Source organism: Centrocercus urophasianus, unplaced genomic scaffold, assembly GCF_019232065.1.
Source record: "Centrocercus urophasianus isolate 14NV4802_14NV808 unplaced genomic scaffold, USGS_Curo_1.0 seq_12, whole genome shotgun sequence".
NCBI classification, from domain to species: Eukaryota; Metazoa; Chordata; class Aves; order Galliformes; family Phasianidae; genus Centrocercus; species Centrocercus urophasianus.
The window spans coordinates 61,474,194-61,502,178 of record NW_024884364.1 but is presented as its reverse complement, the minus strand read 5'-3'; the positions used below and the strand labels follow the sequence as shown (position 1 = coordinate 61,502,178).

Sequence of the window (27,985 nt, the reverse complement as noted above, 5' to 3'; positions counted from 1 at the left end):
TTAAGCAGCAAACACTGAAGTGCAGTATATAGATATACCTCTACTTCAATAACTGTTCTTCCTGATATTTTGTCTGGTAAAAACAGCCATCTCATTCTACGTACATCTTATCTTACATGTTGTTCAAACGTGTTTAGACAAGCATTCTTTTAAAACAGTAAGCAAATGAAGCTTTGAAATGCACAAAGCATTCTTGTGTGTAAATTCTTAAAGCACTGTACAGCACCTGAAATTGTCAGCTATATTAGCAGTGAAGAACAACAGAATATACTTTTTGTCCAGATACTGACAGTAGGATTAGAAATGTTTTTATTTGTATACTTATGCACTAAAAATGAGGTAAGTATTTGCCTCAAGCAAAATTAACAGCATTAGAACTATGCAGATTCATCTAGCTATCTGCACAGCCCTCTTCTGATTATCTGAAACTACATGTGGTAGCCAAGATACTGAACATTTATATTCATTGAAGAATTAAAGTTCTCCCCTTGCTGTAACCTTATAGATTAAAGGCAGAGACAGGGAAAAATAAGCATAAGTATGGACCTACTAGGTAAATAATTAAAAAATTCACCCATATAAAACGTGGAGAGTCTGAAGGAAACGTATATACAGTAATTCTACTTTATAAAACATGGAAATCAGCACTGGATCACTAGAAAATATTTATTTGTAGCTAAAAGGGTTACTTAGAGTAAGAGACAGAAGGGAACAGAATAAAACATTAGAATAGTAGGAAGCACTACAGTATCTCTACTGACCTCTTAAGAAAAATTAGATTGAAGGGAGAAGCACTTCAATTTCTTTGCAGATTAGGTAGGATGTAATGGCTAGAGGCAAGGACAACATTTCTGTCGACTCAGAAGGGATAATATCCAGTTTTACAGAGGAAGCAAGTGAGAGGAAACGAGAATGCCTTAGCAGTAAATGTGGTTTGGGGTATTACAGCAGCTGTGAAGTTACTGTAGACTACAAATCATGATGATGAAACCTATAGAAACAAAAATTGACATTCTTTTGATGTTGTATTCAAAAGAAAGGGCAGATGATAATGGGATATTTGCATTTTTATGTAGAGTTAATTAGTATTAACACATGACCGTCAACATCAGCTGGCAAGACAAGAGCGTCTCCTCATAGGTCACCTTAACAACTAAGAAAGCGATTAGTTCAGAAACACCATCATCTCATTTAAGCAATGTTTTTATTTGTAGACATGCATAAACACTTCAGTAAAAAAGTGAGATTAAAAAAAAAAAGGATTCTTTACAAGAAACCTTCCTGCAACAGCCCTTTGCCTTCAGTCTTTGACCCACACCAACAGTGGCAGTCCATAAAATGAATAAATTGAAGGATGAAGGATCCAAGCCATGAACTCTCTGAAGTTTACCCATCATTCTAGTTCTGCATTTTACTCAGTGGTTTCTAAGGAAATAAGACCAAAACACTGTAGCAACATCAACTGTTTTCAGTGGACCTACCTGACCCACGAGTCCAAACGCACGATCCAAACTCCTTTGGTCTGTGTATTTTCTTATTTTATTATGTAGCCATCCCAACTCCGCAAGTCTGCTTGTGGTGTCTCTGAGAGATTTGGACAAGCTCACCTACAAAATTAACAGAAACAATACCTTGTAAGTAGAAGTCAAAGCATGCTAATCCATTTCTTCCCTAAAGTCTTTTTCATAAAACAAGCCAATTTTCAGGAATGCATAGTTTTAACCTATACTGCAAGGACAGTACCAAAAACCAGACAGCTGTGTAATCAGCATTAAGTAAATACACGTAACCTATGGAAAGGCAACAGCAACAGATAAATTACTGGCAACTTTGGGATCTTCCTTTTTGGGAATCTTAATCTTGCAGCATTCACACATTCTTTTTACATTCATCAATTATGACAGTAACAAACAGGTGATCTAGTATCACACTTCGTCTTATCCTGAAAATCAAGAATAAAAATACTGTGTCTCCAAAAAAGCTGCCAGTGACTGAAACAAGTGTAGAAACCTAGAGAAAATAATTAGTTACTACTACATGTGAAACAAATCTTCAACAGAATATAATAATCCAGTGCCAGAGTAGGTATCAGAAACCAAAACTTACTGAATCAGAATTCCAAGTTTAAGTTAGATCCACCAGTAACAGCTTTTACTCCATATTTCATCATGTGCATCTGAGCTCCTTTACACTGTTTCTACTTTTCTTTTACTAACTGTCTCACTTCATGTTGCAAGCTTGCTTTAGTTCCCTGCAGTCTATTTAACTACCACTATTCTTTCCTGAAACAATACAGTTCTTCCTTCAGTCACCATCACTAAGGGCACTGCCTTCTCCTCTTGTTCTTGCTTGAGATGTGCTTCTACCCCATTGTGTCACGTTACCAAAGAACAAATGTAATCAAGTTTTAAAAATTTTGACAAAAGAAAACAAGGACTATGAGTTATCCATTAGGCCAAGAGGCAGAAATTGACTTTCACCCACAACACTTGGGCCTGCCTTATCTTAACAGAAAATTTTGTCTTTGAGAGCCACCTGGAACAGTCCAAACACAAGCAAAGAAGAGCACTAACAAGCTAACAGATTGATGAACATCTAGCTCATTTATTAAGTGTCTTAGGTAGTAGTACAGAAACATGCTTTGAGAGAAAAATCAGCTACAAAATGAGACAGACAGTGTGGACTTGAACCAGGCAGATCAGTTGATATTAAGATCAGAGTTCAGTCCTTAGCTTTCTTGTTTAGCCATGTAAACATGGCTTCAAGTGCTTGAACAATTTCCAAAGAATAAATTCAAGCCCAAACAAGTATGGTTCAACACACAAAGAAATGCTGCCCACAGCTACAACATGCAATAAAAACTATTTAGAATTCCATGAATTCTAAATTCAACAATTCTAACGAATGGTTGACAAACACTAAACACAATTACACATCCGCAGAAATCAAATGAGGAACAAGCAAAATTGGCTTAGTGTTATTATATTTGCATCTGTTAGATCTAATCAGAAGCTTTCAGCTTATACAGTGCTGAATGTCATCAACAGATCTAATATTAAGGCTGACATTAGAAAACATTCGAGTAAGAATCAACAGCTTGGCAAGTATGTTACTGTCTGGAAAATGATTGCATGTTACAAGCATTTTTAAATAGAAGATTGCTTCCATTCTCTGTTTAGACAAAATTGTGCAGCTATGGGAAAACTACATGTTTTGACTTTTTTTTTTTTTTCTTAACAAGCAGTCAACACAACTAGAGTAGGTACAACATGGCTGGTCCTTTCTCATCAGTAAGTACCAGCTGCAGCTCCACTGTAGCACAGTATAAGTGCAACAAAGAAGAAGGAGGGAAGACAACTGACTCCACAATTAAAACGAAGACAGATAAAGACACAAAGCTCTAAGGAAGCAGCATTATTGACCACAAAGGACTCAAATAATCAAAATCCCAGATTTAACAGAATTAGGGGTTTGAAGTAGCACAGTTGTTTACCTCAAACTAGCCTATGCAACGTGGAATTCATGCAGAAAAGTCGTAAAATCCGTAGCACTAATTTTGTGATCAATCATTACATTTTCTCTATGTTGCTTTAAAAAAAAAACCTGTTGCCCTATCTTTCCTTTGCCACATATAATCTAAATAAGATACGGAATATAATTATCACAGTGCAAGTGTTGAGGAATTAGAAATTTTGCAGCATCTGCAGGTTTAAAACATGACATCCTTAATCAATGTATTAACACAATTTAAATGAACATAAGGTCTCCATTCCCACAAGCAGCCCTAAACGTCATTACAAACCTATGGGAGGAACAATGAGATATGTCATTTTTTGCTATTATTACAGAGAAAAAAAAAGACAGTTCTGATATCATCAACATTAACACAAGTCTACTGCGCTGTTGGATATGAAATGGCCCAGAAGTAGTTCCCAACACTTTTACAATCGTATTGTATGTACTCTTAATGCTAGTGAGATTCGGAGACATCGTCTTTCCATTTGAACAAGAACATAAGAAGCAATTAGTGAGCTGAAATTGAAGTGTGATGCAGTACCCTCTAAACACTGAATAAGATGTTAAAGCAGCTAGAGCCAACTGCATGACCTCATCTGAACCCCCGTAACTTGCAACCAAGTCCATAAGGTCAAGTGGCTGCCTAGCATCCATTCTGTATCATAGCTGTTAGTCTTAGACCAACAAAAATGTGGTCAAAAGCCTGCATCTACTTTACATTACTTTTTTTATACACTGAGGAGGGCAAATGATGGCAGAAGTCCTCAAATAAAGCTGTAACTTAGGAGTCTTAGTACTGGCTTAATATTTTGAGTCCAACTTGGTAGTTAGAAATTGTTGGCCTGGTACTACTTCTGAACAACTTAGAAAATGCAGGTTTCTTTTGGGAACTAAGTTCAGCCATTATTTTTAAATTTCTATCGGTATATTTATGTTGGTTTTTGATACAGAAACACAGAAGAACTTTCAGCCTTCACTATGACAGCTGTTCCTTTATCTCACTCATTTACTCAGCAGCCAGGAGAAAGCAGTCAAAAATATTTCCAAAGTTGTGATTTCACAATATTATTTTTTTTTCACTTTTCAACTCTGATACTACACTTATCCATTACAATTATGACACTATTTGTGTGCTTATTTCTGAATGTAAGTATTTAGAGTATATTTAGGCAATATACTAACAGCTGCCATAATATAAAAAAACAGAATTCTATGTATTTGCTTCTGGATGTAGAAGAGAAAGCAGGCAAAAAACCACATGGATTTGAACCACCTGAATTTCCTCCTAAAAAAAAAAAAAAAACAAAAACCAAAACAAAACCCACCCCAAAACAAAAAACAAACAAAACCCCAAAATGTTAATTTCACTCCATACTGCCCCTGCATTTGTTTGATAGTGACTTTCCTTCTGTCCATCTGAATGCATAAAGCAAGAACTTGGTTTGACTGAAAACAGAAGGTTGCTTAGTAATACTTAAAGCTACTCTGTTAAAACTAAATGGCTGTTCTTTCCCTTAAAAATCTGTCTTCTAACACAAAAAATACAAATCCCCATACAGTACCTTCCCCTCAACTTTATAGCAATTTTCAGAATTGCACATTTTGATGTTTTTGCCATCTATTCCCTGGAAGACATACAAAACATCTCTTACAAGGTTTGCTTCAGTTATCTCAACAGAGCCTAGAAAGGAAAAAAAGAAAAAAAGTGCTTAGATTTGCCAGGAAAATTAAATTCAATTTGATCACAACTTTAAAAATGTATGTAGACGCCCAGCCAAATGAAAAAAAAAAAAAAGAGCTTGTAAAGAATAAATAAAGACATTTAATCCAACAAAGTGAAAGGAAAGTCAAGAACTCCTCAATACCTGGATCAGGTCAGGTAGTATGTTATATTTTCACGAATACTTCAACAAGTTTTAAACTTGTTATTTTTTCTGATCCTATCAACAATGCAAGTTCTGAAGTAAGCTTTATAATAAGTTCACCCTTCTTAGAACAGCTGAAATACTTAACTGGGTCTTACAAGAATAATCTGTAGCTTAGAGTATATCAGAGTTAATTCAGAATAGAGAGTTGCTTATTTAAAAGCATCTTACAGTGTTGAATGTCACTGTTCAGTGTAAAAAGGTGAATAAAAATCAGTCCATCAGCTGTGTAACAACTACAGAAACGACCAGCAGAAAGCAGTATTGTTTGTGAATCTTTGATTTAGTAAAGCTTTTGCTATTCCAGCATTCATTCTGCCTTCTGGCTCATATCTACAGTTGGAGGTTAGATTACATTTGAGATTTAAAGGAAATAACAGATTGAGAAAAATGTTATACAGGCCACTGAAACTATTCCCACCTCCTCTGGGCTATAAAGCTTCAACTCTTTTCTTGACTTCACTTAAGACATCAAGAATGAAGCAATTTCAACTATCCAGACCATCCAGAAATTGAGATGTTACAACATTCTGCTCCCAGATTTGACAGCACTCTTATCCTCATCACTTTACCTCTCATATAGATCCACCTACCCAGAATAAAAGCAACAACAAAAAAAAGGCATTCCTCTTTTAGCAAAAGTAGCCATTGCCTTAAGGTGCTATTCAAAACTCAAATTTCTTTCATAAACTCAAGAGATGTGCAAGTGTAGCTATTCTCTTTTAGGAGCTCTTAGTGAAATTGTAAATAGTACAGCAAAGCTCCCTGTCTATAATGTCTGTGTATCAATAACCCACAGCAAACAACTTTAAAAGAAAAAAAAAAAAAACCCTTTTAATTAGAAGAAAAGATATTCACAGAAATGTATCTTCTTGAAATATATCTTCTTGAAAACAGCCTTACGCATTCTGAGTGCAGTTCTACTACTTCAGCAAGCAACTACATGTGAAAGAACTGCTGGTCCTTATATCCATTCCACAATCAAGAGTTGCAGTTGACCAGCTCAATGAAATAAGTCTCTACTACTCTTTGTAGCTATCAAGACAGCAAAAGTAGGAGGCAGTACTAGATTTGAGAGAGAGAAGAAGTGCACCCATTCCCTTCCACATCAACAGTAGTGTTAATTTGGTTTTAGCTGCCAAATCTCACCCTCATCTACAAGAGCACAACTCTGTTCTATTTGCTTTGTGTCCTGTTAGCAGTTAAGAGACCTCAGCTGCATTTTAACATATTTGACCAGTTCAGCAGAAGCTGGCAGATAGACTATTGTGACTATTTATGATTTTTTACAGAAGAGTTATTAAGCAAAAATAATAATAATAACAACAACATTTCTTTTTCTTTTTCTTTTCTTTTTTGCCAGAGAGCAGTAGTAATGTAGCATGACATCTACTATTAACTCTCTTATTCAGAAGTCTCCCATTTTTATAGTAAAAGTAGAGTGGGTTGAAACTTCTACAGCAGTTGCTGCAGAGATGACCTGCTAAACAGTTTATCCTCAGTTATGCTTCTGTAAAATTAGAATACATCCTTTAGACATCAGTTTCAAGTTTGCAGCCACTTAAAGGACTAAACTGGTTCTTTAACTAAAAATTTATCTATTTTTAATTTTACTGACAAGATTTTTGGTAACTTCTTCAATTAAAATCACTATAAACACTGTACTAATTTAAATAACAAAATAGGATTAAAAGTTCTATATTCTAATGCAGTTTCAAGTTTTGGAATACAGAATCACAAATGATTTGCTGCATTCCAGCAAGTTCTATTTGAGCTGTTGTTCTGACTTCCTAAAAGCGTAGCATCTTTTCATCTACACTAGAATGACCAAGAATGCAGCTATGATCACTTGATTCTGACAAACACTGCAACGAAGTCACAATCTTGTCAGAAGATCAAGATACCTTACCAAACCAAATACGGGAAAAATAAATTAAAACCAATCAAAGATACCGAGGCCACACAGACTACTCTATTGCATATTTACTTCTATCCTTCTATAAAGTACATTTTAGAAATGTTCCTTGTAACATTCAACATGCTACAAAGCTATTTCAAAAGCATTTTAAAAATGCTGGTGGTTATTAATACCAAAATTATTTCAGTTGTAGAAAGCTAACTTTAGCAGACACATCTGTGCTTACCACTTGTATCTCCTTCTCGCCTTGACCTTGGTACGCCACGTGAGACAGCATTTGAAAAGCCTTTTGAGGTAGTGCTTTGTAAAGAAGGCTGGCTTGCAGTTAGAGTCCATGCAAGACGTGACCCTAATTGCTGACGGAGGCAATCTCCAACACCAGGAGCTTGATAGGATTGTCTAAAAGGACAAAAGAAGGAAATATCTTCAAAACTTTATAACTAGTTGATAACTATAGAGTCAAAGTTATACAAGTTATAAAAGATGACCTTAGCTTGAGAGCAAGGAATGCCTCTGCTCCCCCACTCATTGCACCATAATTCATGTAACTAATGAACAAGAACAAAGCCTCCAAAACACTGCAACTCTGTTGCATTCAGCATTTCTAAAGCCTCAACAGTACAATACTGAATTTAGCCTGTTACGGTTCAAAAAGGTACATCAAGAAACAAAAGGCAACGTGTATAAAGAGAAGTACAGGAGGAATGATGCACACAGAGCAATCTCATTTGGGTTGCCCAGCTAACTAGCTACAGGCCTAAGGAGAGAAAGTGAAATTGCTATGAAATGGTAATCATAGAATCATAGAATGGCCTGGGTTAAAAAGAACCACAATGATCATCTAGTTTCAACCCCCTGCTATGTGCAGGGCCACCAACCACCAGACCAGGCTGCCCAGAGCCACATCCAGCCTGGCCTTGAATGCCTCCAGGGATGGGGCATCCACAGCCTCCTTGGGCAACCTGTTCCAGTGCTTCAACACCCTCTGTGTGAAAAACTTCCTCCTAATATCTAAGCTAAACCTCCCCTGTCTCAGTTTAAAACCATTCTCCCTTGTCCTGTCACAATCCACCTTCGTAAACAGCCGTTCTCCTTCCTGTTCATACACTCCCTTCAAGTACTGGAAGGCCACAATAAGGTCTCCCCGGAGCCTTTTCTTCTCCAAGTTAAACAAGCCCAGTTCCCTCAACCTTCCCTCATAGGAGAGGTGCTCCAGCCCTATGACCATCTTAGTGGCCCTTCTCTGGACTCACTCCAAGAGCTCCACTCTGTACTGGAGGCCCCAGGCCTGGACGCAGTACTCCAGATGTGGCCTCACAAGAGCAGGGTAGAGGGGAACAAGCACCTCCCTCTCCCTGCTGGCCGCTCCTTTTTTAATGCAGACCAGGACACTGTTGGCTTTCTGGGCTGCAAGCGCACACTGCTGGCTCATGTCCAGCTTCTCATCCAGCAGGAGCCTCAAGTCCTTCTCTGCAGAGCTGCTCTCCAGGAGCTCTTCCCCCCGTTTGTATAAACACCTGGGATTTAGATGAAAAGTTGATTCTGTCATCACAAAACCCCACAAAGATAATCCATTTTGACACAAATCTAAATACCATTTATTAGATGTCCAAGGATGCTAAACTGATGTTAAAACCAGTCACAGGATTTCTGCCGACTTGAATCTAAATATGGAGTTCTTATTCTTATAAATATGAATAGGTCATTATCTCTAAGACTGCTCATTACCACTGGGTAAGACCTTACATTAACAACAATCCTTGTCAGCTATGAAGTAGTTTTTTGTTTTTTGTTTTTAAATAAGCAATTTGTAATAGCAATGGGATTGTTATATAACTACCTAAAGATTAAAATATATATTTCCCAAGATAGGACTTATTCCACTCTCCTTTCATCTTAATAAGGAATCATATAGAAACCCTTATTTGCAAGGGAAAATCCCTTTGTAACCCAGAAGAAAAGACATTACAGTATTCTCTAACATCTTTCTAACTAGTTGTATGAATCATCAAAAGGGGTCTGAAAGATTGGCTAGCCCAGGAAAACTTAAAATTGAACTGCACATCTTTAACAAATTCTTTAGAATTCTCATGCCTTTCATCCAATCCAATCAAAGAACACCCCAGTGAATTACACCATAAAAGATGAAGCAAAAAAATAATGATACACAAATACAGTGATGTCACACAGAAGAAACACTGATAGAATTGGTCACTGGTCAAATACCACACAAGAAGAAGCAGTACTAATGCATGCATGGGAAAGAAGTATAAAGATCAGAGTTCCACTCAACACAGAAGGACCTAGTCTATAGATTCTGCTGCCAGCATACTTGTAAGTCATCAGGAAAAAAGAATTTGCAGCAAAAGGACACTGGCACAGACATCTCAGTAACTGCAGGATCCCAATAAAATCTCACTTCTTTTGAACAGTTTTCCACTGCTATTTCTGGTTATCTTGAAAGTACCCAATAAGCATTTTTCCATTATCATGAAAAACATCAGAAATGAACATGCAATCGTAACAGTAATCAATACCTGCAAATTTGAACATTTAAGAAAAGATTTCATCTATCAGTGATGTGCACTGTCTATTTAGTCAGCTTAGTACGCTGTACTCAAAAGGCAAATTTCACCTGAAATCCTGAGTTGACATGACAGAAAAGAATCCACCTATTTTGTGTCTTTACCAAAAGTTCTGCAAGACTTCCCTTTTCAAGTCTTCTTGTTAGCTTCCTTAGCCAGTAGCCACTATGAATCAGAAATATTAAAAGCCATCTGAAAGGCTAAGAAGAATCTCTTACTGCTGAAGAGCTGTTAGTTTTATCTTCAATCACCTTAAAACATGCAGTATGAAAGATAACTAACATGCTATAACATAATTTTCATCTTGGAAGAAAAACTGTAAATTTCCCCTTCATTTATTTGTTGTATCTATGCAAAGCACTAAATACATCCCTACTGCTGCTAGGATGGTTCAATAGCATATGACAGACGCAGTATTTCCAGCTTCACTAAGTCTGGTCAGGATGGAGTCTATTTTCATCATAGCAACATGTGGGGTGCTGTGTTGCGGATTTATGTTAATCATGAAATCTAATTAATGCTTTTTTTTTTTTTTACTGTTACTAAGCTGGAAGGAGACACAATGAAGATGATGAATCCAAACCAACCAACAGGATATTTCATACAACATAATATGCTGAGCAAGCAAACATCAGGAGAAAGACGAAGACACAACATTGCTGGTTTTGCCGTTTGTCTTCTCAAGGAACTGTTACCTGCTTTGCAGAAAGTGGCTAAGCATCTGTCTACTTATGGGGCATTAAATAAATATTTTGCTTTGCTTGCACATACAGCTTTGGTTCACATGTTAAACTGTCTTTACTTCAACCCACAACTTCTCCTCCCGTTGTCCTGACATGAGGACTGGGAGCTGTGAGTAAGCAGCTGGGTGGGTCTTTAACTGCTAGATCAGGTCAATCCAACATGTTAGGAAAAAAAGCTGAAAGAAGCTTTGTCTCCTCAAGTTTCTCCATCACTTCCTGCTGTGTGTACCTAACATAAGCAAGAAGTAACCAAACAGCTCAAATTCCCACCCTGAGATTCAGAGATGTAGATTGACTAAAAGGTTAGTCTACCTTTCAATTTAACACATTAGATGAAACAGTCATAGCTGACTTAGTACTTTTGCTCTGTGCTACTTTCTCTGAAGAGTTCAATACTTCCTCTGAAGAGTTCAGTTGACTAAGACTGTTGTGGATGCCCCATCCCTGGAGGCAAGCAAGGCAAGGCTGGATGTGGCTCTGGGCAGCCTGGTCTGGTGGTTGGCAAACCTTCACACAGCAGGGCACTTGAAACTAGATGATCATTGCAGGTCATTTTGTGATTTTGTGAGATGCGGGTCTCACTGGCCTGTTCAGTAGTATATTGGATGGTACAAATGTGAATACCAGGGAAGGTAACTGCACTTCAAGATTGAACTTTAGGCCTGGGTAGAAAAGAACAAGCAAGAAAACTTGTCCACTCAAGATGCAACATGGTGTCAATATTGTACCCAAGTAGCAGAGAATATGCCTAAGAGCCAGATCTTGACTTGAAAATGGTCAACATCAAGTTTACTATTTCAGCACTGGCAGAGGAACACTTACTTGGTAAAAGGAGCTTGCCTGAGAAGAACTCTTATGAAGTTTTTTTTGTTTGTTTGTTTTGTTTTTGTTTTTTTTTTTAACAGAAGAAAAATAAAGATGGTTTTAAAGGATTTCAGAAAACTAAGACATTTAAGACAAGATTTGGCATTAGAATCCAAGAGCAGATTCAGTAAAACATCAGCTGCACAACAGGCACTTAAGCTTATGAATAAATAAACTTGGCCAGCCAATTACAGTTTCAGATCATCATATAACAGCACCTGACATTCAGAAACTTCCAGCTGAACTCTTCCAGCTACCGAGGAATTCCCAAAGGGATTCAACCAGAGAGAATGGGGGAGGAGGAACAAAATAAAACAAAAAAAAATACAAAAGGAAGAATAAACAGTTCATTGCCAGTCTTCCCCAAACCCACCTATCAAACAGAAAGGCTTAATTTACCCTGGAAGGAGTGACTGTGGAGTTGGCGTTGGGCCATTTAGAGCATACAAGTTGATGCTGCTGATCCCACTGCTCCCCATGCTGCCAGAACTCTGGGCAGACTGAGCACTGCGGTCTTGGTAATTCAGCGGAAGGCTCTGAGGTCTGGCATAGTAATAGGGAGTTGAGTGAGCATCCCGTGGCAACGCTTGAGCAAAAAGTGTGGCATAACTTGACACCTGAAAAGTGATTTGGAAAAAAGGAAAGAGATGTGAATAAGTCATGTCTTAATTGCACTGCAACAGTCAAGAATACAAGAAAGAACTGAAGATCACGATTATGCAAAGAAAATAATTTTGTTATAATTAAGACAAAAGAGCAAGTCCCTGACTGTAAGGGAAAGTCCCTCTAGAAATACAGCTTATTTTTGCCTGTGAATTGTCATTAGCTATAGCTGCAAAAAAACTTTGGTGCTAGCAAAGCTGCAACTAAAGAAGGAATTTTCTTCTTATCATTCCACTTCAAACTTACTTGCACATGAATAGACATTACACCACCAAACAGAAACTAAAACCATCTAGCAAAGTCAGAAGTCAGACTACAAATGATAAACAACTCATAATTTATAAAAATGCAAACACTTGTGTGCAAGATTGAGAGAAAGAATACATTTGACATAACCACACACACAACCTTGTTTCCAACAGTGTTCATCAGGTCTGAATAGCAACTCTGTGACATCTCAACTAAGCAACAGATTTATTGTTTCTAGAAACTAACAATGTCTCTCACTTACCTTGTTAGATTGTTTACGTGGATCTTCACTGAGGCTAAGCAGGAGGTAGAGTATTGACCATTTATTTTTCAAAATGCCCTTTCAAAAACGAAAACAAAAAAACCAAGTTGGTCGTAACTCTCAATAGTTTTATGTTTCTTTTTTTAAGTCATCCAGTCAACTGTGCACATATAAATAACTTTACCACACAAATACAATTAACCTTGAGTAAACCAGGAATGTGCAACGTGGATTCCATAACAGAATTATGTGAACTTTCTCCACTGTGTTAAAACCATGAACTCTCTCACCTGCCCTAAAATCAGCAAGTATATTCAATTTAAAACTTATAGCTACTAAGAAAGACAATTATACAGAGCTGAACTTTGCTGGCATTCTTACATACTTCACCATTTAAAACACCTTGGACTTGCATCTAACACCATAAGTAAAGACAACAAACTTCTGGTATGACTGTTAACAAACAGCATTTTCTCCAAAGGTTCTTTCAGAAAAGAAGTCTTTTCTCCACTTTCCTCTTCAACTTTCTTAAGGGAGGCTTCAAAAGTTTGAAGCTGAAATAAAAATTAGGGCAATTTGACTGTTATACAGAAAAATAGCAGGCCCAGCACTGCTAGCTGGGTAACGGGAGGAACTGTCCTGCTCTGCACAGCCTCACCTTGAGGTACTGGGTGCACATTTAGGCATCAGAGTATAAGAAAGATAAAACTATTAGAGAACATCCAAAGAAAGGCAACAAAGATGAAGGGTCTGTAGGGCAAGATGTGTGGGGAGCAGCTGAAGCCCCCGGTGTGCTCAGCGCAGAGGAGCTGAGGGGAGGCCTGATGGCGGCTGCAGCTCCTCACAGGGAGCGGAGGGGCAGCGCTGAGCTCTGCTCTGTGTGACAGCGACAGGGCCCGAGGGAACGGCATGGAGCTGTCAGGGGAGGGCAGCTGGGGGAAGGGAAAGGGGCTGCACCACAGCGCGGTGGGCATGGAGCGGGATGCACAGGGCTGTGGGCACGGCCCCAAGCATTCAAGGTGTATTTGGACAATGCTCGCAGACACAGGGTTTGAAAGCTGGGTGCTTCTGTGTGGAGCTAGGAGACTTATTTGAGGATCCTTGTGTATTCCTTCCAGCTTAGGATATTCTACGATTCATTTGTTTTTGTGGAAAAAGACAAAACAAAAAAACCACAAATGTACGAATGACAACTGGAAGTCTTATTTTATTAAGGCTCAGCATATTCTACTGTGCTGAACATTCAACCTTTATGAAGAAACCAGAACAGATGAGCAGTAGTCATTTTTCGCCTCCCTAAGCTAAATTTCTCTCCTCACATCTTTCCCTCCTTTAATTCAATATCCATTGTTCTCAACCATGGCCTTTCTATATGCCAACATTTAGTCAGGAAAACAACAGACAGTGTTCTCTGACAAACGCTGGTTTTAGCACAGCTATCACATTCAGCAAGCCCTTAACCTTGAACAACAAAGATCTGGAGTATTTAAAAACTCAGAAGCATGAGGACTCTTTAAATCTGAGATTAACTAAAAAATGTAGAAACTTACAAAGCACTGCCATAAAATGAGAAAAATGTTCAATTTCGTATACTAAGAAAGTAAACACTTCTATTTTTACAGAGTTAATTTCTTCCTATAAAGTATCTTTTTTAAAACTGTAGTCAAAAAATTGTATCCTTTATTCTGTTCAAATTTAAAATGTTTAATTAAAAGCAAACTGCTGATATTTCTATACATAAATACATACATAATTAAGATATACACCCAAGTTTGTAATTTTTGAACTTTTCACAAAAATTATACAGTGGTTGAGGCAGGAAAAGACCTCTGACGATCATCTATTTCAATACCTCTGCTCAAAAGCAAGACTATATACTGCAGACTACCCAGAGCTCTGCCTAGTCAGCTGTTGAATTCATTTCCAAGAACAGAGATTCCACACCTTTCCTTGGCAACCTGATCCAGTGCTCAATCTTCCTCTCAGTTAAAAAAAAAAGAAAGAAAAGGAAAATAAAGAAGTTACTGATCTGAGCACTATCCAAAATCAACTCTAATATCAAAAGAATTTGAGTGTGCTTTCAGTTTCTTCACATCTTTATTACACTACCTGTGAACCGAGCTTTCTGTAGAGTTCTGAAAACAAAGCAGCATCTGCTTCCCTTCTTTGTCGCACAACTGAAAGAGATAAATATAGATGAAAAGAACTAGAACAAGAATAATAGTCATGTCAGAAACTATATTTTATTTTGGTAAATAGGAAAACATAACCAAGAAAGCATAACGATGCTTAACTGTTTTGCGTTACTCACTCAGACTTCTGAGTTTTTTTTCACATTATCTGCATTCCTACCCTTGAAAGTTCTTGCAGGGGATATGACAAAATGTAAGTAGTAACCGTTTCTCTTACAGCAACAAAGATATTTTTCTAAACATACATATAACAATAAAAAGCCCTTTTAAAATCAAGCGTGCCTTTCTGTAGGGTTTGGGAATCAGCACATAACTGAAGGCAGATATGGGTTAAGAACACTATAAAGCAACTCATTAAAACTATCATTCCTTTCTTGCTTTCACTGCCTAATACAGAAATAAAGTAGCAATGCCACTTGTTCTAAGTTAAGAAGAATTTCAAGGTCGTAGAACTTCAATATATAAAGGAAAGTAAGTTTTGATCCCTGTCTGTTATATAACAGAAGTCTTTGCTAAGAGGAGTATTTTTAAGCTTAAAGACATCTTCAGAAAGCCAACTTTACACCAGAAAGAGTCATGTATAAAAAAGGTAAGGCAAACATTAAAGAAACATTAATCATAAAACAGTTGCTGCTAGACAACAGAAATGCTAATTAGTATTAAAAGGCACTGCCACGTACTTTTTTTTTTTTTTTTTTTAAATCAATTAAGTCACCTACCACATAGTAACTCCAAAATAAATGTAAAGTTGGGGGATATATCCAGTCAGTTATTCCACGACACTAAAATCAACCTACAAGCTCAAATTGAGGAGATGGAGATAATCAGCTTCACGGGGGCAACAGGCCCCAGCAGAAGAAGCGTATACACTGCGGTGCTGCCTAGTGCTGGCCAAAAGATACAGAAACTCAACATGCAGGAAAGTGTATACTGTAGAATACAGGGTTTTATAGCTGTATCTAGAGAAATTCTGATGAGCTTATTTGTCTGTGAGTAAGTAGCGGAAGCCCTGCATTACCAAAAAAAATACAAAGGTACTTCAAAAGGTTACAACCACAGGCTTCAGTTATTCTAATTCAATCATCTTGACCAAATGTTCAAAGTTCCTGAGCACAAATAGAAGCTTTAATTTAATCAGTAACTGCTTCTGAACATCCTACTGTAGAGCTGAAAGCATTACTTGGCTTTATAAGAATGCCTCACGCTCCAATGGGATTAAGAGCTCAACACTCAGAGCAGCACAGAGCAGAGCAGAATGTAACTGCAATAACTTACTGTCACAGTCTAATGTTTTGGCTTTGGGAAGATTGTTGTAAATAAACTTCTAGGAAAACAAAAGGCAAGAAATATCAGGTAAGTTGCACGAACAGTGATTCCATCCATCCCCAGGATGGTCATTCATTAAGATTCACGTGCTCATACGTGCTCATGAAGTCAACTGTGCAAAAGCGTACCTCAAAGGCATCACTCTTCCAAAAAGAAATATGAATTTATGAAGTCAGAATAATATTAAAATGAAAGAAAAGTAATGTAAATTGCTCTTTATTTCTGTGGTGGCTAAGATGGAAAGTCAATGGCTTGTACAAACGCAAGGGAAATTTAAACCGAGCATCTGAACTCAGAAGAGCAACTAGGGGATTCATAGAATTGCCATCACAAGATTTTCAGGGGCAGGCAATAACAACAGTAATCAGTATTAGGTAAGTGAGGCAGAACATTTCCACCTTCAGAGGAATAAACAGAAACGCACGTACGTTCTTTCTTGATTTTCTCTGCCACGAGAAATTCATCCCGTTCAACAGTAGGAGCAAAGTTGCTTCCAATAACTCTCACTGCATACTGGAACTGTTGGGCTGCATCAGCTAAAAAAAAAAAAAAAAAAAAGGGAAACCCACTCAATTAAGCAGACTGCTAAAGTACTGTTAAAAGACAAAAAAAAAAAAAGCAAAGAAGTTAAAGGCACAAGATTACATAGCTGTGAATGAACTTGGCATAAAGCATACTCAGATCAGATACTGTTATATTATGCTACTCAGATACACTTCTAACCAGAGGGCAGTGAAGTCCAGTTTACCCTGGGGGAGATTAACAACAGTTCAAACACACCTGTACACACTCTGCAAATTAAACATATGCAATTAGGTATTTCCTATGCTGTGCTGGTTGAAGAGACACTTAGGCCTGCTCAGCTATTAGATTTCAGGAGGCTCTGCAGCACCCAACAGCCTGAAAAGCTGTGCAGGACTTGCCACAGTCACACAATTCAGCCTGCATACAGAAAACATTGCTGTGATTGTTCCTAAGGAAAATAATGTTTAGAAATTAACTTTCACATCCACTTCCACTATTCTCTCTTATCACCCTTTAAATTAAAAAATAATAACATTAAAACGATTCCCTGAGGTCTCCATGAGAGGACTGGCAGAACAAACTTCCAAATAACCTTCCCTGAGGGGGTTCAGAATGTAGCATAAGCTCAGCAGTAAAGCATTCTCTTTGGTCTGCCAGCACAGCTTTAGCAATATCAGACACCACCTCCTGCCCAGACTGCAGCCAGATAGCATGAATGAACAGATGTGGAGGATGGAAGATCTGAGAAATTTCTGAAGAGAGCCACAAGGAATAATAGCACAAGCTGGCAGTACTGCAGCTGAATAATTCTGAAGTATTTCTGAAGATACAACTTAAAATAGAAATCTACAAAAAAAAAAACCCCAGAAAACGTAACCTTAGTGGATTTACAGACTTCCTGTACATTTATGATCCCGCAGTATATCACAAAATGTATACCTTAACACTTTTGTTTTCCCTCCAATTTTACAGCAACTAACAATGCACAGCTTTGCCTTGCAAGCAATGATGTATTTACTGTGTTGATACAACTTTCTTTCCCCCCTCCTCCCCAAGAAAATTTAAAGAAAACATAAGTCAGCATTTCAAAAAGGTTAAAATGCTGTGTTTCCTCTCTGCTGTTCCCTGTGTTTCTACAGTTTAAGGTCAAATTCAAACAAACATACAACTGAGTTTACTATCTTCAGTCATCTGCTGCAGGGATTACAAAATCCAGCAGAGATATATACAGTCTCCCAAGGCTCTCTGGAATTTTATTTCTCCATAAGAACCGACTCAAGATGACAGCTACACACAGCTGCAAGGTGCTTTTTTTGTTGTTGCTCTTGTTTGGTTGTGCACACCTGTGTGAGAGACTGATATCATAGCTGGGACTTACCTCCTACCTAATGGAAGAAAAATCTTGGCTATTTACATGTTTTCCAATCTCCCTCCAACACTAGAATTTAAGATTACGTGTGCTTTTTGCATTGCAATAGAATATTGATGATGAGAGAAGCAGAAATATGTGTGAAGATCTCCAGACAGAAGTTTTGGAGATTTAAACTTAAGTCCTCAGGCTAATAAAAACACAATAGATATGTTATCAACAGTAAGTAGCAGGGTTGTTTTTTTCTGTAATAGGAAAGCTTTAACAAAGCTCATAAATAACCTCATAAACAACCTTCTATGTCAACATTAGCAATAGCAAAACTAGTTAAAACACAGAAACCTAGCCAAGTTTTTCCATACTGTTCTAACAAGGCATCTGAGAAAGGTCTCAAATCAAAAACCTACAATTCCATTAAGGAATGCTGCAGATTAACCATGCTACATGACTAACAGTATGGTTCAAAGAAATCCACTCCTTACACCACAGAATGGCTTGGGTTGGAAGGGACCTCAAGGATCATCAAGCTTCAACCCCTCCACCACAGGCAGGGCCACCAACCTCCACATTTAACACTACACCACATTTAATACTAATACACATACAGATTTGCACTGGAAATTCAAAAGTACCATAGTAAGACTTTACGTTTTAATTTATACAGATTTTCTTGTCTCATTCATACAGAGTCCAAATTGTCATACAAGGAGAACACATCACTAAGGAAGGCTCCTCAGCAGCAGATCATTTGTTATGAGTGTGTAACATAACTTCACCTGTAGTGCTTAAATGTAATCTAATTCAGATATCTGTCAGTGGAATAAAGAATCACGTCATTCACAACTAACAGACGTATTTAATTGCCTCAAAGATCATTACGATGGCACGCAAGCATAAAATACATAGCCATGTGTCAATATATGTGTACACACTTTCCCATCAGAAAGTGATTCAGTATGACTCTCTCACCCTAGAGCAAAGCAAGCTATCAATAATTCAATATCTACCATCTACCCAACCATTTACACTTTCCTACAAACAACACAGGATTCAAGATGAATTACAGCCAAAGGCAGATGACATTTTAAAGTCATAGAAAGTACAAGTGGAGCATGGAGAAGCAGTGCATAAGAAGAATGTGGTGGAGACACAGCACAAGATGAAATTCAAAGGAAGTGTTCATGAAAAAGGAAGATAACTTGGCCATTATATTTGCAAGAAGCCAGTAGTTCAGAGGAAACACTGCAATTCAGAATGCAAGCTAAAACTCCAGGACAATTATTTTTAAAAGAAGTTCAATAAATCAGACAGTAGTTACTTTCTTGAAGAAAGCAAACTGTCTCCACTAGTAATTCTTCTAGCCAGCTGTCTCTTCCCACTCAACACTTCATAAAGTCATTGTAAAACAATGACACTCTAAATCACATGCAATGGTCCACACGTGGCTTTGAATGACTACTGCTGGAAACTACTCAAACACAACCACTGTAATCTAAGACATGCTCAAGAAAAAATGCTCACTAGAAAGGAGTCTGTACATAACATGCCAGTGCTTGTGGGAGGGAGATGTGCTAGTAAGATTTGTACCCTGGTGAAGGAAAAGGGCAACACACCTTTATGTAGGAAGAACACAAGGGCTGCGGTGAGGTTGGTGGCTACAGAAACACCTGAACACGGTCAAGAGAGTATTAGAGCTTATGCCACCCAAAAGGTGGCCTAGCTCAGGTGCATTTACACTGCATGCAGCATGGATAACAAACAGGAGGAGCTGGAGATCATTGGGCAGTTGGAAAACTATGACACAGTTGCCATTACAGAAACAAGGTAGGATGACTCACACAGCTGGAGTGCTGTGACTGATGGCTACTGACTTTTCAAAAGCCATAGGCAAAGCAGGAAAGGCAGTGGCGTAGCCCTCTGTGTTAAGAAAGAATGCAAGTGCATGGAAATTAATGACAGTGATTATAGGGTTGAGAGCTTATGGGTCAGAATAAAAGCAAAGGCCAATAAGACTGACATTATCATGGGAGTCTGCTATAGGCCACCCAACCAGGATGAAGAAGTGGATAAGATACCTCATAAACAGTAGGGTGAGGTCTTGAGATCTCTCCCCCTTGTTCTTGTGGGGGACTTCAACTTCCCAGACAGCTGCTAGATTTATGATACAGCACAAAGGGAACAGTCCCAAAGGTTCCTAGAGCGCGTCAGAGATAACTTCCTGACATAACTGGTGAAGGAGGCAACAAGGGGAAGCAAAATCCTGGACCTGCTGTTTATTAACACAGAAGGTCTTGTGCGGGATGTAAAGGTTGGAGGCCATCGGGAGCAAAGAGATCATGAAATGATAGATTTTTCAGTCTTTGTTGAACCACGGAGGGGAGTCAGCAGAACTGCTACCATGGACTTCGAGAGAGAGCAGACTTTGGTCTCCTTTGGACCATGGCTTAGAGAGCCCCTTGGGAGGTAGCTCTGGAAGGCATAGTAGCCCAGGAAGGCTAGGAACACTTTAAACAAGTGTTATGGTTTTATGATTTGTTACCAATATTCCACATCATAATATCATGTAGTGCACTGAGAGTTAGAGTTAATGCTCCAGTTCCAGAACAGAATAACTATATCTCCTAGAGGACTGCTTGTTGTTCTGTTACCATTTCCCCCCAGAGGGAAAGATAAAAAAACTGATTGCAGATCATGAGACTCCCCTTCTTTTTGACCACCTGACTCATCCCTGTTGTGGGTGCCGTATCACCTCAGCTTACTTAGAGTAAGGCCTTAAGCTTTTCAGACACTCATTTAATCTTATTTATTAGCTCCAATTCTAATCATATTGTACCATAGCATGTTATTTTGCATGCCAATAACTTACTGAGTAAATCAGTTTGTTGCTCCTCAGATCATTGCTTCTGTTCTGTTTTTAGGCCCAGCTCTTCATCCCTTTTCCCGGGGCATGGGTCCATGGTTCCCCTCCTCCCCCCTCCCCCCCCATTAGTCATGGAACCAGGCTGAAGCAGCACATAAACCACTGACAGGAAGTTTATTTCAAAAGTGCAGGAGCTGACCACCCCCGTGTCACAGAAGATGAGCTGATGGGGAAGGAGACCCGTCTGGCTGAACAGAGGCCTTTAGCAGGAACTCAGGAACAAAAGGAAAGTTTACGGTCCTTGGAAGATGGGGCAAGCAACTTTTAATCCTCATAAGTATGTAGTGAAGCTGTGCAGGGAGAAAATTAAAAAGGCCAAAGCCAGCAAGTACTGAACTCAGTCACTAAGATGAAAGACAACAATAAATATTTCTATAAATATACCAATAGTAAGAGGAGGGCAAGAGAGAATCTCCATTCCTTATTGGGTGCAGAGAGCAACACGGTGACAAAGGATCAGGATTAGGCAGAGGTGCTTAATGCCTTCTTTGCCTCAGTCTTTAATAGTAAGACTTGTTACTCACTGGGAACGCAGCCCCTTGCACTGGTAGACAGGGATAGGGAACAGAATAGGCCCTGCATAATCCACGGTGAGATTTTTGGACCTGCTCCAAAAGCTGGATGCTCACAAGTCCATGGGGCTGGATGGACTGCACTGTGGAGTGCTGAGTGAGTTGGCAGATGTGGTTGCAAAGCCACCCTCCATCATTCTTCAGCAGTCCTGGCTATCCAGGGATGATCCAGTGGACTGGAGACTGGCAAATGTGATGCCCATCTTCAAAAAGGGCCAGAAAGATGATCCTGATAGCTACAGACCTATCAGACTCACCTTGATGCCAGGGAAGGTTATGGACTGGATGATCTCAGAAGCCATCATGGATCAATTAAAGGTCAACCACGGTATCAGGCCCTGTCAGCACAGGTTTATGAATGGTAGATCCTGTTTGACAAACCTGATTTCATTCTATGACAAGGTGACCCACTTAGTGGATGAAGGTAAGGCTGCTGATGCGGTCTACCTGACTTCAGTAAGGCCTTTGACACTGTCCCCCACAACATCATCATGGAGAAGCTGGCTGCCCACGGTTTGGATGGGCACATGCTCTGCTGGATGAAACACAGGCTGGATGGCCAGACCCAAAGAGTGCTGGTCAATGGAATTATATCCAGTTTGCAGCTGGTCACAAGTGGCATCCCCTAGGGCCCTGTACTGGGGCCACTCCTATTCAGCATCTTTATCAGTGATCTTGATGAGGGGATTGAGTGCACCCTCAGTAAGTTTGCACTAAGTTGGGAGGGAGTGTTAATCTGCTGAAGGGAGAAAGGCACTACAGGGGGATCTGGATAGACTGGATCATTGGCCAAGGTTAACTGTGCGAGTTTCAATAGGGGTCAATTAAATAGGGTCCTGCATTTTGGTCACAACAACCCCAAGCAACCCTACAGGCTTGGGGAAGAGTGGCTGGAAAGCTGCCTGATGGAAAGGGACCTTGGTGTACTGATGGACAGTGGGCTGAATATGAGCCAGCAGTGTGTCCAGGTGGCCAAGAAACCCAACAGCATCCTGCCTTGTATCAGGAATGGTGTGATGAGCAGGACTAGGGAAGTCATCCTGGACATTGGTGATGCCTCACCTCGAGTGCTGTGTTCAGTTTTGGGCACCTCAGTACAGAAAGGACACTTAGGTGCTGAAGCAGGTCCAAAGAAGGGCAACAAGGCTGGTGACGGGCTTGGAGAACACGGCCTACAAGGAGAGAATGAAGGAACTGAGGCTGTTCAGTCTGGGGAGAAGGAGGCTGAGGGGAGACCTTATTGCTCTCTTCCAGTATCTGAAAGGTAACTGTGGTGTGAGTGGAATTGGTCTCTTCTCACCGGTGATAGGATGAAGTGAAATGGCTTCAAGTTGTGCCAGGAGAAGTTTAGGCTGGACACTGGGAAAAACAACTTTACAGAAAGGATTGTTAAGCACTGGAATTGGCTTCCCAGGGAGGTGGTGGAGTCACCATCCCTGGATGTGTTTAAAAACCATTGGATGTGGTGCTCAGGGACATGATTTAGCGGAGGGCTGTTAGAGTTAGGGTAGGATGGTTAGCTTGTGGTTGGACTCCATGATCTTTAAGGTCTCATCCAACCCAGCAATTCTATGATTCTATGATCAAAACTGTAAAACTGAACTGCCACACTCAGCTGCTCTCTTACTTATGCTTTTCAGCTGTATCAAAGTTATATCAGTATGAATTACTACCAGAAAAAAAACCCAAAACAACTACATCAATATTATGCCATACGGAATCACTGAGCAGCTTTGGTTAGAAGTGACCTTAAAGATCGTTATGCTCAAATCCCTGTTGTGGGAAGGGCTGCCACCCACTAAATCAGGCTGATAAACTAATAGAAAAAACTGAGAAGCTAAAATGCCAGTTAGAATGCTGTTCTACACTGTTCCTAGTTTAAGCTAGTTATGTGTAACAAAAACAAACAAACAAGTTATAAAATGTAAAAACATTCTCTTAATGTTAAACATTTAAAGTATGCTGCTAAATTTTTAATTAGCAGTCCTTTTAGTTATCCACATCCCTGTCATACAAAAGGAGGAACAGAAACAATTGCAGAAACAGATTTGAGGACGGTCCCATTGACTTACCAGCAAACATGGGCAGGCAGTCTGCCTGGAACTCCTTGCTATGACTTTTTTCTAAATTAACAACTTGCATTTGCTTCTGTTATTACATGCATTTCAATCTCCATCTCAATTTTTTAAGGAACTCTGTATTCTCTCTCCCATGAAAATTAAACATTTATGCCAATAGATCTGAACTTAAATAATAAAAATGCAACAAGAAAACCTCTGAGATTATACATACTAAATTAAGACCGTAGAGCAGACTTTAGATAGCAAACTGCTGCCTAAAGACTCAAATACCACCTTCTAGAGCATGCTCACCTCCAGAAGCACTAAAGGAATCTGACATACAAAAATCTTTTTACGATTCAAAACCAAACAGACATAGCCTGACTAGGAACTACAGTACTGTTTGATGTACTCTTACAACTGTCACACTAGCATAGCAGTATACAAAGTAGGACTGCCCAAGACTTCCCAGAGGTTTCTGAAAAGTAGCCAAGCTTTGTCAGGAGCATTAAATTCACACTCACAGAGCAGCATGCAACCTTGTTTAACTGCTGGAGTCCCCAAGCAGGGATAACTAAAAACTGAATACCTCAGTTTGCTCAAAAACAATCACAAGCCCTATGCAGGAAACCCTCGTCCCTTGGAAACAAAGGAAGCTATCCATATAGCAGATGATCTCAAAAACAGACAGAGAGAGAAGGCAGATCTGCCACTGGGAACCTCTTGTGGTCACACTGCATTTTAATACAAATTCACTTCAACATGGATTTTCAATGAGTGGCCTTGAGTACTGGGTGCAGCTTTGGGCACCACAGTGCAAAAAGGACATACAGCTATTAGAGAGCATCCACAGGAGGGCTGAAAACATGGGGAAGGGCCTGTAGGGCAAGGTGTGTGAGGAGCAACTGAGGTCCCTCGTTGTGCTCAGCGCAGAGCAGAAGAGCTGAGGGGAGGCCTGATGGCGGCTGCAGCTCCTCACAGGGAGCGGAGGGGCAGCGCTGAGCTCTGCTCTGTGTGACAGCGACAGGGCCCGAGGGAACGGCATGGAGCTGTCAGGGGAGGGCAGCTGGGGGTCAGGGAAAGGGGCTGCAGCACAGCGCGGTGGGCATGGAGCGGGATGCACAGGGCTGTGGGCACGGACCCCAGTGCCAGAGTGCAAGGAGCACCGGGATACCACCCTCAGACACAGGGTTTGAATGCAGGGTGGTGCTGTGTGGAGCCCGGAACTGTACTCGATGATACCTGTGAGCTCCTTCCAACTAGGAACATTGTGGCATTATGGTCACAGGCAGGAGCTAGGGAACGTCCAGCAGATAAGGGACTCAGACTGGTTGAAGGCTTCAAGCACAGTACTGCAGGCTGCACATACAGATATCATCACCCACATCAGCTACAGCACACTCCCATAGATGTTATATGAATGGAATCCTTCAGCTGCTGCTGATGCCATGGCTTCCACATGAACATAATAGCAAACAAGCACTGAGAACAAGCACAACCAAGCAGATGAAGCCCTCTGAAGCACAGAGAGGTCCAGGGAATGCACAAGCAGGAAGATCCATTAGATCATCTCAACTCATTTCTATTATTAGACCACAACATTTTTCCTAATTACTTTGATAACTTTTTTTTCATTTGAGTGCTTATTCTAGGAGGGTACCAAAAGCTAGAATTTCAAGCCAAGTTCACAGCAAGATAACTACACAAGTGCATAAAGATGATTGTCTGCACTTAGCTTTTGCTTCTTGTTACTGGTTTATTCTTTTAAAAAAAAAAAAAAAAAAAACACAACAAAAAACAACTTCTTACTGGAATTTGAATTTCAATCTCCTAAGTAGCTAAGCCTCTTTTCCTATGCTGAAAGGTATTCAGAGTTAAAAGCTTGAAGAACAAGAAGCTACTGGTTGCTCCCCTGCCACCAGGGCACATACACGATACTCTAAAACAGAGGACACTGGCAGCAACACAGCTCCCTTGTTGTCTCAATTTGTCCGTTGGTTCCCTTGGTCCCAGAAAAGAAAAGGAGACTCAGGGGAAAGGCACAAAAGGAAAAAAACCAACAAGTTTGAACACCTTCCACGACTGGGATTTCTCCCACAGAAACTTTGTATTACAGTCTCCCAGAACTGTCTACCAATAGCTGGGTTGATGGCCAGCTAACAAAACAGTTCCCTGTTCCCTGAGAAACTTGGTGTCAGAAGTGCTTGGGTCTCTTGTATCACAAGAATAAAGAGCAGGTAAGGATGGTCTACCTATCTGCCAAACACAAAGAACTATAGCAACAGTAAACACAGCAGAGAGCCCACACATTTTTTAGTCGATATTTTAATAAATCCTTCAGTAAGAGCTGATGGAGTCAAGCAAATCCTCAGATAAATGAGCAGACACAGTGCATTTGCAAGCGGTACAAGGCAGCCTACCATGACTATGGGCAGAATTTCCCTTTTCTTCATCAAGTACACAAGCCATCTTAAGTATGTGAGTGGAACCCAAGCATATTGGAATAGATTCAATACTTTTTTTTTTTTAATAATACCTGTATTCTCTTCCATGCTTTCTGCAAGCAATGCTTGCAAATAAAAATAACACTCCTGACAGAAGGAAATGCATAGGAGCTAAGGCTTCATCCAAAGTCAGGGGAAGCATCCCACTTTTTCCCAGTACTCACACCATGAGTGTGAGCTTTGTGCTCTCACACCCTATGTGTCATAGGCCTAAATAAGATACTCAACATCAAGAAACCACCCCAGATTAAGCTTAGGTTGCAGTTCCTCTCAGAACTAAGGAAAAGTCATCAGGAAAACAGGACCCAGCAACACAGTATCAATAGCATAGAAATAATGGCCGCAAAGAGAGCTCTTCTACCCCAATAAATTAAAAATAACAATAGTCTTAGGTAGAATCAACACAATAACTACAGATTTTAGGCAGTGAAATGCTACAAGTGCCCTTGCACGTGAACATGTACACTAATTGAATAATAAAATGTTTTCCAAAAGAAAAATGAAAAACAGCCTTCAAATAAAAGCTATTATAGTATCGTTGAATTGAAGGCTGCTGTGAAATACCTTTTCATATATAACCAGACTAAAATAAATGTGATTACATAAAAGCATAAGAGGCGTTACACAGCTTGTAAGCTAACATTGACTCGAAGGAGGCTGGGGAAGAGTAGGAGCTGAAAAAGCTTCACACCAGAAATTCCTGACACTGAATTGTTAGAGAGTGACAATTCTGGAAATGGGAATTTATGGTGGTTTTGGAGATTCAAACACAATGCTGAGGGTAACTGAATGCAGACCTCTGAAAGCACAGAGGGGGGAGAAAGAGAACGGGGTACACTTAGAGCTCTTGTTTTCCATACTTCAAGGAGCAGGACTTCAGTCAGTTCGAAGTTGTTCACTGCTGTCACGCAAACACCTCAAGGTAACCTGGGGTGACTTTCCAAGTGACAGTGGCACGAAAGGAGGAAAAGCACATACCAGACTTCACAGCTACAAAAAGGGGAAGAAGCCATCACCCACACGTGGAAAAGGCGATCACGAAAGCTTGGCCACGAATCGGGAGCAGCGCTGACAAAGAGAGCAACTCTAAGGGCGGAGGAGCGGACGCAGCTCTCTCTTTCCGCCTCCCCGCCACAGAGAGCGGAGCCATCCATCGCCTGGGCTGCACCACGCACAACTTACGCAAGCGGCCGAGGCTCCCTCCCGCCTCACCAACCGACACAGCGGCCCCGAGCTGAGGCCGGAGACGAGACAGCAGAACGCGGCTCCGGCGACCACCCCCACCCTGACGGTCCCAGCGACCCGGAGCTGGGGAAAGCCGTTACCTTCGCTCTTGCCCAAGATGCGGCAGCAGAGGTTCTGCAGCAGAACGTTGGGGGATTTTTGGTCCGGGGTCGCCATCGCCGCCCAGCAGGACGGAAAAGCGGGGCGGTGGCGACAGGCAAGGAGGCAGGCGGAGAGGCGGCGCCGGCAGCCCCGTGCAAGCAGCCGGCTGCACGCTGGGCCGCTGCCTACGGCGCCATTTTAACAGAACCGCCGAAAGCCGCAGCGGCGTCCGCTCCGTACCCACAATGCCCCGCGCGGGGGGCGGCATCGCTGCGCGCTGCTCCCAACTCCCTCCGCCGCCGCGCCGCCTCACCGCCGCCGCCGCGTGGGGGTTCCGACGGTCCGCCGTTCCGGGCGTGCTCCGGGTCCGCATAGGAAGAACAAGTGGCACATGGCGGTGGGTTGGAATTAGGTTATCCTTAAGGTCCCTTCCAGTTAAAACCGTCCCGTGATTCTCTGACAGAAA

At 40.4% G+C, this 27,985-nt stretch overlaps 1 protein-coding gene across 2 annotated transcripts in view; it reads right to left on the bottom strand.

Moving 5' to 3' along the window:
* Positions 1-27,657, bottom strand: part of TUBGCP3 (tubulin gamma complex associated protein 3) — a 46,005-nt gene extending 18,348 nt beyond the window's left edge. Inside the window, exons 1-8 of one of the 2 annotated variants that reach the window (XM_042810377.1) lie at positions 27,519-27,657; positions 16,672-16,779; positions 14,835-14,902; positions 12,726-12,803; positions 11,951-12,168; positions 7,586-7,758; positions 5,079-5,197; positions 1,482-1,607 (exon numbers count right to left, since the gene is read on the bottom strand). In XM_042810377.1, the coding sequence (XP_042666311.1) occupies positions 1,482-1,607; positions 5,079-5,197; positions 7,586-7,758; positions 11,951-12,168; positions 12,726-12,803; positions 14,835-14,902; positions 16,672-16,779; positions 27,519-27,594 (966 nt within the window). In that variant the 5' untranslated portion in view covers positions 27,595-27,657. The remainder of the gene's footprint in view (positions 1-1,481; positions 1,608-5,078; positions 5,198-7,585; positions 7,759-11,950; positions 12,169-12,725; positions 12,804-14,834; positions 14,903-16,671; positions 16,780-27,518) is intronic. The other variant, XM_042810378.1, reaches the window with a different exon arrangement.
* Positions 27,658-27,985: the final 328 nt, after the last annotated feature.